General features: G+C 40.1%; 1 protein-coding gene across 2 annotated transcripts in view; it reads left to right on the forward strand.

Annotated features, from left to right (window-relative positions):
* The window catches only part of crybg1a (crystallin beta-gamma domain containing 1a), a 63,132-nt gene extending 49,423 nt beyond the window's left edge, over nucleotides 1-13,709 (forward strand). The window contains exons 12-23 of one of the 2 annotated variants that reach the window (XM_076748680.1): nucleotides 3,322-3,482; nucleotides 3,668-3,794; nucleotides 4,073-4,218; nucleotides 6,880-7,006; nucleotides 9,432-9,461; nucleotides 9,585-9,697; nucleotides 10,017-10,149; nucleotides 10,295-10,434; nucleotides 11,082-11,205; nucleotides 11,464-11,622; nucleotides 12,114-12,276; nucleotides 12,601-13,709. In XM_076748680.1, coding sequence (XP_076604795.1) covers nucleotides 3,322-3,482; nucleotides 3,668-3,794; nucleotides 4,073-4,218; nucleotides 6,880-7,006; nucleotides 9,432-9,461; nucleotides 9,585-9,697; nucleotides 10,017-10,149; nucleotides 10,295-10,434; nucleotides 11,082-11,205; nucleotides 11,464-11,622; nucleotides 12,114-12,276; nucleotides 12,601-12,689 — 1,512 coding nt within the window. In that variant the 3' untranslated portion in view covers nucleotides 12,690-13,709. Of the gene's footprint in view, nucleotides 1-3,321; nucleotides 3,483-3,667; nucleotides 3,795-4,072; nucleotides 4,219-6,879; nucleotides 7,007-9,431; nucleotides 9,462-9,584; nucleotides 9,698-10,016; nucleotides 10,150-10,294; nucleotides 10,435-11,081; nucleotides 11,206-11,463; nucleotides 11,623-12,113; nucleotides 12,277-12,600 lie in introns of those variants that run through there. The other variant, XR_013078152.1, reaches the window with a different exon arrangement.
* Nucleotides 13,710-14,599: the final 890 nt, after the last annotated feature.

Genomic DNA, 14,599 nt, shown 5'->3' on the forward strand with positions numbered 1-14,599 from the left:
GGATTTCAGCTCTGCCTTCAACACCATCATCCCAACTCTGCTTCAGGAGAAACTCTCCCAGCTGAGCATGCCTGACTCCACTTGCAGGTGGATTACAGACTTCCTGTCTGACAGGAAACAGTGTGTGAAGCTGGGGAAACACGTCTCCGATGTAAAGTCCATCAGCACCGGATCCCCCCAGGGCTGCGTTCTTTCTCCTCTGCTCTTCTCCCTGTACATAAACAGCTGCACCACCAGTCACCAGTCTGTCAAGCTCCTGAAGTTTGCGGACGACACCACCCTCATCGGACTCATCTCTGATGGCGACGAGTCCGCCTACAGGTGGGAGGTTGACCATCTGGTGACCTGGTGCAACCAGAACAACCTGGAGCTCAACGCTCTAAAGACAGTGGAGATGGTTGTGGACAACAGGAAGAACTCAGCCTCACCTGCCCCCATCACCCTCTGTGACTCCACTATTGACACTGTGGAGTCTTTCCGCTTCCTGGGAACTATCATCTCCCAGGACCTCAAGTGGGAGCCGAACATCAGCTCCCTCATCAAGAAAGCACAGCAGAGGATGTATTGATGAATTTCTTCAGCTTCCTATGGCAGCTGAAGAAATTCAGCCTGCCAAAGACAATGATGGTGCACTTCTACACAGCCATCATTGAGTCCATCCTCACCTCCTCCATCACCATATGGAAGGTGATTGGCTGCAATCTCCCATCTCTCCAGGACCTGTACGCCTCCAGGACCCTGAGGCATGCAGAAAAGATTGTGGCCGATCCGTCTCACCCCGGACACAAACTCTTTGAGACACTCCCCTCTGGCAGGAGGCTGCGGTCCATCAGGACCAAAACCTCACGCCACAAGAACAGTTTTTTCCCGTCTGCCTTATCAACAAGGCCCGGAACCCCCCCGACACCCTTCACACTCCACCTCTGCCTCATCTTGCCACATTGACACACACAACTCTATGCGTTACATTAACGCTCAGTTTGGATTTTTTTCTGAAAAAAAACCCAAAAAACAACAGACTGTGTTTCTGGAAAAAACAAACAAAAAACAGACTTGTGTATATATATCTATATTGTTATATTTTGTACTTTCATTTTTAGTAGATGTGTCTGCACCAACTTCACCACAACAAATTCCTTGTGTGTATAAAATCATACCTGGCAATAAAGCAATTTCTGATTTCTGAGTTCCGCCTCCTTTTTTGCCCCCCCCCCAGTAGAGAATAAAAAGTTAAAATTTGGTGGGGAAGCCTCAGTGAGAACAACAGGTGCATCGGTGCCAAGCCATGTCTCTGTAAGGAGAATACCATCTAGCTTTTGTCTAAAATTAAATCATTTATGATAAAAGATTTGTTTAAAAGAGAGCGCACATTCAGCACAGCTAATTTGATATCTGTGCTGAACTTGCGCTCTTCATGGTGTTTTAAAGGAATGTTAAAAACAGTGCTGGGTCTAAAAACACTCCTGGGTTTTAACTGTCTGTGTGAAGTGATGGTTCTAATGGTGTGAATGTCCTGAGTTTTTGGTGGCAGAGAGGAGGTTACTGATGTAAAGGTGTGTATGGTGTGGGTGAAACGTGGTGGGTGAGGGTGCGGGTGAGTGTGGGGCAGAGGGCCTGTGTGCGTGAGTCATACCATTGAGTCACGAGGACGAGGACAGTGAGATCAATGTTGACTGATAAAAGCCGTGAACCCTCCTGGTTGGGGTGGAGATTGTCCCGTTTAAAAAGGCAAGGCCTGTTTAAAAATGCTATAAAATTGTCCACATACAGGATACTTTTAGTCAGGCAGTATCCCTTCAGCCACAGGTGCAGCTGGCGAAGCCGGCTGGTGATGACGTCACCATAGCGTGGTGGGGGAAGCGGGCTGGAGATAATTAGGCATTTTAAATAAATAAATTTAAAAAGTTTTAAATAATGATGCACAGTTTCATAAAGACAAAGTATATTTAAATCTTTTGTCAAACTGACTGTTAAGGTTATTCACTGTGGGGTTCCAAAGTACACGTGTCTAGTTTTACATTTATCCTAAAATATATTGTTAATTTAAAATATGGTTAGGTATTGGTAGCTAATAGCCTTTTGGTAGCTAGGTAACTATGGAATCGTACGAACTAAGGTAGGAAATTAGTCCATTTTGCGTATTCCTGTCTGTGTTTCCTGCATCTGAAGAGCTGTCAGGATCAGACAAATAAGTCAGACATGAGGAAGAATCATTCTGTTCTTTGTATTTACTGTTGCATAACTCTGATATTTACTAGATGCTCAACCCCAAATTGCTTCCAATGTTGTGTGAGTGTTAATGGTTACTGTTCATGATGAGCTGCTAGGTCTGTAGACCACTCAACAATATGACTCAAACGCCAAGGCACAGAGGACAAACACAAGAGAGTTGTTTAACGGTTTTATTTAGAAAAAACAAAAAGGCACAGAACAAAAATCTCTCCCAGGGGAGGTAAAAACCATTGAACACAAAAACACAAGATAGTGAAGAGAGTCCAAAGAACTAAACAGTACACAACTAAGGAGGCGGGCAGGCAGGAATCTAAATATACAAAAACAGTCGCAGAAATAAGCAGCAGCTGCATGGCAGCTAAACCTCACCAGGAAGGATCAAACAGGGTACAGAGTTCACTTGCTGAATACAAGATACCAAAACGATCTGACAACCAGGAGCAAGAAACACAGAGCTTAAAACTGGTGGAGATAATTGCTGCCTGCCGATCAGCTGTGCTGCCTGCAGCTAAACACACCTGCCAGCCACACCTCCAACTGGCATAGAAAAGAGAGAGTCAGACACCACAAACTCAAAAACAATACCAAAAACCCAGAATCCCCACATGAGCAGGTGGCTCATGCTGTAAAGTGCTTTGAGTTGTTGGTAAGACTGGACAAGCAGTATATAAATACAGTCCATTTACCACTGACTCACTAGCTTTCTCAACCACTGTCTGTCTCTGTGTGTCTTTGTTTTTAGAAGTAGTTTGGAAAGCCAACAACAAAGCCTTATTTTATTTTTAATGTTAATAAGTTCCTGATTTCTTCTTAAGTTTCTTGGTCTCATAGGAAAATTCCTGTGATGGAAATGCCCTATAAATTTCCTAGATACAGCTCAAAAAGAAAGCTCAAACAAATAAAGAGCATATCCAAACACTTGTTTATTGTGTCTATAGCCTGGGACAGCACTAGAGATATGTCAAGTTATACTGTTGGACAGAAATGAGTGAAAACCACATATCAGGCAGAAACTCTACAGATCTCACATTTAAGGACTGTGTATTTGACAAAGGCTCGTATTTAATTCCTTCCTTTCCTTTCATCCAGGCTTTAGTGTTTGAGAAGCCCAATTTTGAGGGAGCGTGCATAGAGGTTGATAACAACATGTACAACTTGCAAGAAAAAACAGACGAAGAAAAAACAGGCAAACCGGATGATAACAAGAAAAGAATATCTACAGTGGGATCTATAAAGATACTTTGTGGTCTGTAAGTATCTGTTTGAGTCAATCGATGCAAGGGGGTGATCAGCAGCAGCAGCAGAATATGCATTTGCTAATCATCTTTGTTTGGGAGGTAGCCAACCATCAGGATATTTTGTCTTCATAGAATCAAATAAGGTTGAAGCACAAGTTGTGAATTTTTAGTAATATTTCTTTGTTTTGTCCTTGTAGCTGGGTGGGCTATCAAGAGGCAAACTTTGAAGGCCAGCAGTACATCCTGGAGGAGGGCGAGTATCCTCATTGCAGTGACTGGGGAGGATCCGATGACAGGCTCCTGTCACTTCGGCCTGTATGCACAGTAAGTACCACCCGCAATCATAATCTGTGAGATTTGTTGCTTGATGGTCCTCCATCTTTGGCACTAAGTGCTGATTGCTGTGCTGCACTCCACCTTTCACAGTTCACAGGTCATTTCAACAGTGCCAACTCTGCCTCTGTTGATTCTAAATTAACCAGAAACACTAAAGACTGAACTTCATGTGTAGCTGAGTTGTTTCCCTGGACAGATGGGAGTTGAAATGAACTGAACTGGCCTTTCACTTTCTAATCATTTTACTTTGTCATTATCTTTCCAAGGATTTCCTGTCACCCCATGTTAAACTGTTCAGTGAGCGGCACTTTGATGAGCTGGGGCTCAAAGTAGACTTGTTGGGTCCCGTTGTCAACATGGAGGATGTTGACTATGGTGTCAAAACTCAGTCTGTCAACGTCATGAGTGGAGTGTAAGTTAAACAGTTTCTGTTAAAAAAACAAAAACAAAAACAAAAACAAATGGTAACTTTAAGGGAAACATTTTGACTGGGTGTTGTTCACACCCTTGTAGCATTTATAAAGGCTACTTCTGACCTTCTAGACATACTAAAAGTGTTTTGTCACTGTGTACACATACAACTCTGTTTCCAAGAAAATTAGGACACTGTGTAAAATGTAAATAGAAACAGAGTGTGGTGATTTGTAAAACACTGAGACACCATATTTAATTGAAAGTGTTGACACTGACAAATTTTATTGTTTTTAAAAATGATAACCTCGTTTAGAAAATGATGTCAGCTACACGTTTCAAGAAAGTTGGGACAGGGTCATGTTTGCAACTCTATTGCATCACCTCCTCTTTTAACGATACTCTGTAAGCGTTTGGGAAATGAGGAGACCAATTGCTGTAATTTTGAAAGTGGAATGTTTTCCCATTCTGGCTTTATATATGATTTGACAAACATTTTCGGTGGGTGACAAGGCACAGACCCTTTTACTACCGAACCATGCGGTTGTAATATGTGCAGAATGTGGCTTGACATTGTCTCGGATGCTGGCTTTTGAACTGTGCACTGACTACAAGGTGGATGATCGCTCTCCTCTTCAGCCTGGAATGTGGTGTCGATGATTTCCAAAAAGAATTTCAAATTTTGACCCGTCATACCACAGGACAGTCTTCAACTTTGCTTCAGTCCATCTTAAATGAGGTCAGGACCACAGAAGGCAGCAGCGTTTCTGGATCTGATTTATATACAGTTTCCTCTCTGCATGGTAGAGTTCCAACTTGAGTTTGCGGATGCAGCAACAAAATGTGTTCTCAAACAGAGGTTTTTGGAAGTGTTGCTGAGCCCAGACCTCGTATCTGTTTTCAATGCAATGCCATCTGAGGGCCCGAAGATCACTTTTACATTGAGAAACTTATTCTTGTTGCACTATATGGCAGCACAGTCTATCACAGAGATGCTCTTTATTATTATTATTATTATTATTGTTATTATTATTATTATTATTATTATTATTATTATTATTATTATTAAATTTATTTGTATTGCACCTTTCATACAGGAATTGCAGCTCAAAGTGATTTACAAGAAATAAAAGTGAGTGCTTTACATAAAAAAACAGAATGGACGTAAAAACACATAAAAAGTGAATGTAAAATAAGATGGATGAAAATAAAAATAAAGAAAATGCATAAAACACACAATAAAATATTAAAATCTAGGTAAGTCTGTTAGGATTAAGCTGTAAAAGAACTCTTCGACTCTGCCCTCTGTCCCTGCTTTCTATGGTTCTCAGATACAACAGAATTTTTTTCCTTCTCTTCAGATACTGATACACCACAGGCTTAGATTAAATCAGATCAGATTCAACTTCATTGTCTTTGTCAGAGTGCAACACAGAGACAACAAAATGCAGGTCTTGATTACACCAACGCAAGCATTTCACAGCCACCTCAGAATGTATTCTCATGGATGTGATCTCACTGTCTTATCTACCCATAGGGCACAATCCAGTATTGCCCCAGAGACCACCGTATTCACTTAGAGTGAATAAAGACTTATACCTAATCATGTTGCAAACCTGTTGCCATTTCACCTAATTAATTGTAAGATATTCCATCAGTTGTTTTCTATAAGAGTTTTCCAGTCTTTTGTTGCCACTGTCCCAACTTTTAGTAAAACGTGTTGCTGGCATCAAATTCTAACTGAGGATATAATTTTCAAAAAACAATCAAATTTCTGTTTCAATATTTGATATGTGATTCTGTTTCTATTTACATTTTACACTGTATCCCAACTGTTAATAAATAATCTAGTGTGATGGATCATTGGTTAATTGATAGGTCATGTTTGGCAAAGGATGAAAAAAACAATGGCAATGGCAAATATTTACACTGATCATATGAATACAAAGAGTCAGTTTTTTAGTTTCAGCAAAGAAAAAGAGGCCTTGATCCTAGTACAGTGCATGCTTCACATTTTGTGAAGTTATAATAAAGATATAAAAAATGTATCTTAAATAATACCTTTTGGGCGGCACGGTGGCGCAGCAGGTAGTGCGCGTGCCTCACAGCAAGAAGGTTGCTGGTTCGCAGGGCCTTTCTGTGTGAAGTTTGCATGTTCTTCCCGTGCATGCGTGGCTTCTCTCTGGGCACTCCCGGAGACTTCCTCCCACAGACCAAAAACATGCTCATTAGGTTAATTGGTCTCTAAATTGTCCGTAGGTGTGTGTGAGTTGTCTGTCTGTGTGTCTGTGTATGTAGCCCTGCGACCATTGCTAGCTGGGATAGGCTCCAGCCCCCCGCAACCCCGAAATGGGATGCGCGGGTATAGAAGATGAATGAAATAATACCTTTTAAAACATGGCACACATATTTTAGTTAACAGATTTTTGTCCGTCAGCCACTGCACCTTTGAGCTGAGTGAATTTGTTTAACCTTCCTGAACAGGTTTATGTAACATCCCACCATTTGCTTCACATCTGTCTCACCTGTTGAATTGTTTTACCGCCTTTCAGAAGCATGAATTTCTTCTTTTTCTAATAATGGTATACAGGTCAATACATAATGAAGAGACAGCTTCACCTGTATCTGTTCTCATGAATTCCTCTGTTACTGTGGTGTTAAGGTGGGTGGGCTTTGAGAAGCCTGGATTCAGTGGAGAACTCTATGTCCTGGAGAAAGGTCTGTATGCAAGTCCAGAGGACTGGGGAGCCCTGAACTTCAAGATCTCATCCATACAACCCATTTTCCATGTAAGAAATGAACTGTGCGATCAGTTAAAACAGGGTGTGACTTCTTAGGTTTTTTGATATGGAGTGTAGAGGAATTACCTCTAAATTAATGTTACATTCGTTAATATTACTAGGGGCACCAACCTTCGTCAGCTACGAAGGATTTTGTATATTATATCTGTTAAAGCTGATGTAGTGAACGAATGAATCAACAGTAGATCAGTCTGATAATCTAAGGCGTAAACTCTCAGTACAGGGATTGCTCATATTCAGCTTAAAAGGACACCGTCTGACAACGACTTGTATGCAAAAGATTATTTATTAAACACAATAATGAAATGAATATGAATCATGGATAATGTAAAAGATTATATGGATGAGGTAAATTAACACAAACACTGCACAGAGGAACTTATGGCAAGAGGATGGTAAAATGAGTTTGGCGATAGTGAGAAGTAGGTTTTAAAGGGAAATGGGGACGCGAATGTGAAGTTAATTTGTTGAATGAACGATTTAGAGAATTTAGACAAATTAACAATATCTCAACCTCACGGACCAACTCTTATTCAAAACCGCTTAAATATGCCTACTTTGTCAGCGATGTTCCTGTAGAGGTCTGCTCCGAACTAACACGAAGAGGCTCCGGTTGTCAGTCACTCTGGCCCATACAGCAGTCTGCAGGACGAATCAAGCGAACCGCTGATGAGAGCTGGTGGGATGTCTCGGGAGCTGAGGGTCTTCGGTGTCGGTTACAGACGAGGAACGGCTTCGGATGGTTCTTTAACCCGGACCAGCGGGTCAGCAGCAGGCTACAGGTCTTCGGTGCGGTCAGCTAGTTGTTGGCCGTTTGGCAAGGCTTTTGATTACTAATAATAAGATTGAGAAATTCTTTGATGGCCGGTCGAAAATGTCTCCAAAGTTATTATTACGTGACTAGACTTTAACAACAAAAATAGGAATTATGCGGCTTGGCGTGGCGAGCAAAAATGAAAGTTTCACGAAGATTAGAAAAGTGCGTTTTCTGCAGAATTAAATCAGGCCACTCTGTGTAGTGAGCAGCACCAAAAAGACTGAGAAAACGACGGAGCGGAAAATACTTGAAAATAATTAGATTAACTAAATCTAGATTAACTAAAAGAAAGGAAAAACAAGAACTAGAACAAGACGAAAAGGAAAACTGAACAAGACGAAAAAGAAAACTTAACTGAACGAAAAAGGAGACAAAACTAGAACTAAAAACTAAAAAGAAAACTGAACTAAACTAAACGAAAAGAAAAACTAAAACTGAACTAAAGTCCGCGATGCGCGACTAACCTTTTCATCGCTCCAGGGCGTGTCTAATCAATAGGACGTCACGCATGTAGGATGGTTCGCAGACGCGCAACGTGATTTCATCCTACAGAGCGAGAATTAATTAATGATTCATACGAGGGACTCATCTGCTTCTCACTATGGTCAATCGAATATATTTTAAATGATCAATTTTCAGTGGCACTTCAACAACAACATGCGCGTTCGCTACATGCGTTAGGCAATTCTTATGAATAACGACAACATTAAACAATGAACATGGTAACATTTTCTAACACTAGTCCTAATAAACATGATGACTAAGGGTATAACAACTTTAATATGATGAAGGAATAAAGAAGGGCAGACTATATTTGCCGAAATGATTATCGCTATTACGGTTACTTATTAATAAATGTCTCCCGCTAAGCACATTCAACCTAACCGCTATGAACCTCTAGATGGTAGTATGGTTACATGGTAGAAACTCAGAGAAAACCTTAGAAATAGTTTAATTCACAGTTTCGTCATTCTGTAAGTTAGAAAGACCGGGAAAGCATTGTTATTGTGCAGCTCACGAGCTGAGCAATGTAATAACATCTACAGTTAAATCAAACATAGAGATTTGGTTAATTTGGTAGGTAAAGCAAAAGGCACACAGACATACAGAACAGTTTGCTTCAGGAATGTTCAATTTACAACCCATCAGCATTATCTGGTTTGAAGATTCCTTTGAGACATGGCATTCGTCCATCCAGGCAGTTTTATTGTCCTTAACTCCCATGGGCTATCAAGAAAGAGTTAGCACCTCCATGAGAACGTCTTGACCAAATGTAAATTAGAAGTAAAAGTGTTGTCAGTGACTCTTGTTGCCCTGAAAGAGTGTGATAAGAGGTCTCTCAACCAGACATCCTGTCTCTGCCTGGGTTCACACCTTTCTGTGAACCTTCCAGATGGTCAATAACTCTTAAAAGTCTGATTGTTTTATCACTACACTTCTCCTGAGCAATGCAAAGAGGTTAGAAGAGGGTCAGCTACAGACCAGTTCTGCTACAGGAGTGTTCCAAGAAATAGTGTCTGCCACTGTGATCTATTAAGTAAATATAATTTAAAATGTACAGTTGATGTTAATGCCTACCTCATGTCTGTTCTATAGGACACACTGATGGGAACAACAAAATTCAAGGTATCAACTCTGTATTCCAGGTTTTTTTTTTTTTTTTCTCAATATTAACCCATTTTTCCTCAACCATCTTGGTTGTCTGTTCTGACCAGGTCAGAACAAGTTCTGTTTGTATGCATGTTTCAGGTGCAGCTGTATTCTGAGCCAGACTTCCAGGGAAGGGTGGTAGCTCTGGAGGGCAGTGCAGCAGCACTGGATGAGGGGTTCATATCCAGGTCCTGTAAGGTGCTGGCTGGCAGGTAGGCACAACTGAATTCTCACTAAGTACTCCCTGGAACTGTCAGTGACATTATAGAGATGGCCTGCATGATGGCATGGCTGGCTGAAAAATTTCAAACTAATCTTTTTTTTTTTTTTTTTTTTTTGTACCAAGCAAAAAAAAAAAAAATGCTTTCGCCAGATGAAAACCTATTTATTAGTTAACTTACATGTTAGAAAATTAATAAACTGAATAAACTCAGCAACACTTGCCGTGAAGTTGGTTGTATGAAACTAACTTAAAGAACAAAATGACAACAATAACGTATGTACTTGTGTGCGTGTATCTTTGTGTGTTAGCTGGGTTGCATATGAAGGAGCCCAGTTCACAGAGAATATGTATGTGTTGGAGAAAGGGGAATATCCCAACACAGAGGCCATGGGCTTCCAGTCCTCAGACTCTACCATCCGCTCCATACAGACTGTGGGACATGTAAGAAATGTTTATGTGTGTGATTCAAAAACTACTTTTGGGGCCTTTGTGACTTTCACTCGGCTTTGTTGGTGATAAAGGAATCATTGGAAGTCATTGTGGATGAGACTAATAATGAATTCAACTCTCTGGTCTCCTTTTTCAGGAGCTTTCTTTGCCCTCCATCATCTTGTTCAGTAAGGTGGGCTGTAGAGGTCGCAGAGTGGTGTTGACAAATGGAGCTTTGAACCTGCTGCAGGCAGGCCTGGACATACACATACACTCCCTGGTGGTGGAGGGAGGAATGTAGGTCACTACCTTAAAATTGCCGCTGCTATCTTTTTAGTGTCTTTGAAAGCACAGTCCATAATGTAAACAGATTAGAAGCCACATCAATAGCAATCAAACCACCAGAATTAAAAACCTAATCCCAACTCATAAAATGCACAACAAAACTCAACAATACCAAAACACAGCAAAATTGGGGTTATTATAGTGATGTTAAAGTTGTTTTAAAACATGATTATCTGAATACATTTTACAATTTTGAATAATCAACCACACAAACTGTTGATTGTGTAAATCTTCAACTGTTAAGTTGTGTCTATGTATGTACCTTAGATTTATGTAGTAAAACTTGTTATGGATGGAGATGTAAATACATATTTAAATTAGCGCAATTTTTATCTAACCATTCTTTATCCAATCTCTTAGCCACTGATGAGTGGAGGAAATGCAGAAGGCTTCAGTGGCAACATACAAACAAACATGGACACATTAAATATTCATGTTCCTGCAAAAGATTTGTGAGGAAGTAAATTAAATATGTTAAAACTATAAATCCTGTTCAGCTTTAATGCAAATATAGACTGTCCAACAATTGTAATTTTTTTTTCTATATCATGCAAGTCTGTGAAGCTGAGGTAACACATGGCTGATTGCCTTCTCCCCAGGTGGGTGTTGTATGAAGGTAGTAACTACTGTGGTCGACAGTTGCTTCTTCAGCCAAGTGAAGTGAATGATTTGCACAAGTTCAGTGGCTTGCAACGAGTAGGATCACTACGTCCATTACTCCAGGTATGGGAGGAAGGATATTAGCCCTTCAAAAATTGTTGTAGGACGTTGTCTCATACATCAAGTTAGTGTCTCTGTCTATTTTCAGTTGTCACCCAGAAAAGAATTTAAAAATGAGTTGAAATATAAGATAAATAAAACACCAAGTAAATGCTGCCACACTAATAAATACAGCAAGTCAAACACCTAATTGTAAATGACCTTGACATATATTCATAGATCACATTTCACCATGTAGTTTTGCATGTTTCCTTCCAACAGAGGCAGATGTACTTCCGTCTGCGGAACAGGGAGACAGGATGCATGATGTCCCTGACAGGAACTTTGGATGACATCAAGCTAATGAGGGTTCAGGCTGTGGAGGAGACAGGAGGGGTAGAGCAGGTCTGGCTCTATCGGAACGGGCAGCTTACCTGCAAGGTACGGCATTATACCAAGATCAGACAACACTGTAGGAAAAAATGTATTCTCAACAGACTTGCAACCCCTGCTAAGAGGTTGTGCATTTATGCCTGTTAGCAGGATATCTCAAAACTTTCCAACAAATGTAGCTTGGTGGAAAGATAAGTATGGATCCAGTGCTTACTTTTTTGTTTGTTTGTTTGTTTTTTTTAGTTTTTTAAGGATTTCTTTACATTGCAATTTTTAATTTTTTTATTTTATATTTTCTATAATGAAATAACACCTTTACAGGATTAAATCAGCAAAGACAGACATGCACCCTGTGAGAACTTTGTTGTGTAGTTTGTCTTTTGTACTGTTTTGTGAGCAGGCTTCTTTTGATATTATGATGGCAACCTGTTTGCCACAATATAATGACAAGTTCAACTGGATTTTCAGCAAGAAGGAAAATTAAGTGGTACTTACTAATGCATCTTCATTCTCATCCACCATGTCCTCAATGTCTTCAGCTGGTGGAGGACTGTTGCCTGCAGACCACAGGGAGTGTGGTGATGGTGGGCAGCAGGCTCTGTGTTTCCCCAGAGCAAGGCAAAAACAACCAACTGTGGAACATCACCCATGATGGCCTGGTGCGCTGCCATCTCAAACCTGACCTGGTCTTGGATGTGAAAGGTCAGGTTGCTTTGTCTTAACTTCAGACACACTGTATCTTTGTCAAGTTAAGTCTTGTGGAATAAATTAAAATGGTTCAACTACCCAGAGTGGTACATCTCACTGTGGGACTCAGTCCTGATCGAATGTTTCCATCTCTTGGTGTACTGGAGAGATGCAATGGTTGAAAATATCTGGCTAGTTGCAATCAGAACATTCTGTTTTGACCTCTGTAATGCAATTGCTGCTCGATAATAGGGTTTTATTATTTTAATTCCTGAATGACCAGCTTCGTTCAGAATGTTCTATAGTACAAAACTGACTTGTATTGTGTTTGCTTCCTAGGCGGTCATCAGTATGATAAGAACCAGATGATCCTCAACATTTTTGATGATAAAAAATTTAACCAAAGGTGGACTTTGGAGATCCTGTGATCTAATGAGCCTCAACTCTGCAGTGGTCCTCATATTGTAGCCCCCTACCGCAGCTCTGCCAGGGCAGCCAGCCCTACCCTGTCATGCAGGTCCATATCACGGAGATGGGCCCAGTGGGGGTTTCGCACTGCACTCTTTTCTAGTATTTTGACTCTTGTGTACTCTTGGTAATGTGGGTAACCATTGACTGGATCAACGTTATTACTGTTAATCAAACTTTGAAAAATATGCACTCACATAGTGTTTGGTCGAATAGTGTTTTCTCTTTTTCAAAATGAATGAGTAGTGCTAAAGTATTGCTTATTTTTAGCCACTTGATTTTGAACACTAAAGCAAAGACTCCATCCACCTCTCTCTATGTTGTCACAGCATGTACTCAGCCCTGTTTCACTGATGCATACTTTATGGTACTTTTCTACTACATATCTGCTTTCAGATCAAAATGTTGGTAAATGGTGCAGTGTGAAGTCCGATATGCATACACTTCAAAGATTTCTGGAAACTAGGAATGTTTTCTTTTCGTAATTACTGTAAATCAAAAATTATCAATTGTTAAGTTTTGATATCTTTTTAAGATTTTACACAAACTGTACTTAACTGCAGTAGGTTCAAAATCATCAAGTGTATAGATTTGAGTTTAAATTTCAAAGCAGAACTGCCATTATAATTCTGCCTACTGTTAATTGTAAATATGTGAACTTGAGAGAAGATTGTTACACATGAAAATAAGAATATGATTTTTTTTCTTGTGTTTTCTTCTTTATTTTCAAAATAAAACATTGTCTTTAGGTTTTATTTACCTGCTGCTGTGAAAATAAGAATAATTTCTCTGACAGTCATGTGACTTGTTTCATCTTCCATGGATTCGCGGGTGGAATTACTTTCACTTTACTTGCAAGCTACTTGGGGCACAAACCACGTGGTATGATCCACTTGACCACTTGATTTTGTATTTTGATTTTTGGCACAAAATAACGTGTTTCATCACCACATTAAATTAAATAAAAATGTGTACAAACCAAACCACAAGCCAGCAGAGTAAAAACAGTTTTCCTCCCATTTCTAGTCTCCTACATCTGAAATACATGAGGGAGAAATGATATGACCATGAACTTACAGTATAAAACTATTCAAAAGAGCACCATGTACTGAAGTTTTAGCAACATCTCTCAAGCAAACTTGAACATCATAAACTTGGATAAAATAAGTATGCACTGCAGGGCTTAATTATTTTGGATACATAATTTTGTCCAGCCACTTTATGTGGACCCTTAATTTTATTATTATTATTATTAGTAGTAGTAGTAGTAGTAGTAGTAGTAGTATTAACATTTACACTATGGAGGACAAACTGAGCAGTTAAGCTTGTTCTAAAAGGTCAGCAATATATCAAGCTGAAGTAGCAGTCACATTCACTGGCAGTTATCAAGTCCATTATTAGCCGTATAGAAATACTGTATACTGTATGATAGCGACACATCAAAGGTCTTTCTCTTTCTCATATACACATATACAACTGACCATGACCAAGTATGTCTTTTTGTCACACCCAGGCCAGTTTTTACCTGCTGCTGCTCAGCAACGCCTCTCTGCGCACCTGCACACCTGTTTTCCATCAGCTTCATCAGTCTAACTATAAAAGGAGCCCAGTCACCACCATTCAGTTCCCAGTTGTCAATTGCTCATGCTTGACTCTCCAGTGTTCTTCTTCAGTGTTTTTCAGCATCTGACCTCATCTGAACCTGACCCCATACCTGATACCTTAGCCTGGCAAGACTACAGATCTGCTTACCCTATGGTCTAAAAGAGCTAAGTTCTGATTGAGATTCGTTTCCCCCTGGCTGAAGTCTCTCAGTGGCTTCCATCATCGTAAACAACCTCCTTTCAGCAAATCCGTCAGAGCTTGCTCT

This window comes from Chaetodon auriga, chromosome 14 (assembly GCF_051107435.1).
Source record: "Chaetodon auriga isolate fChaAug3 chromosome 14, fChaAug3.hap1, whole genome shotgun sequence".
NCBI lineage: Eukaryota > Metazoa > Chordata > Actinopteri > Chaetodontiformes > Chaetodontidae > Chaetodon > Chaetodon auriga.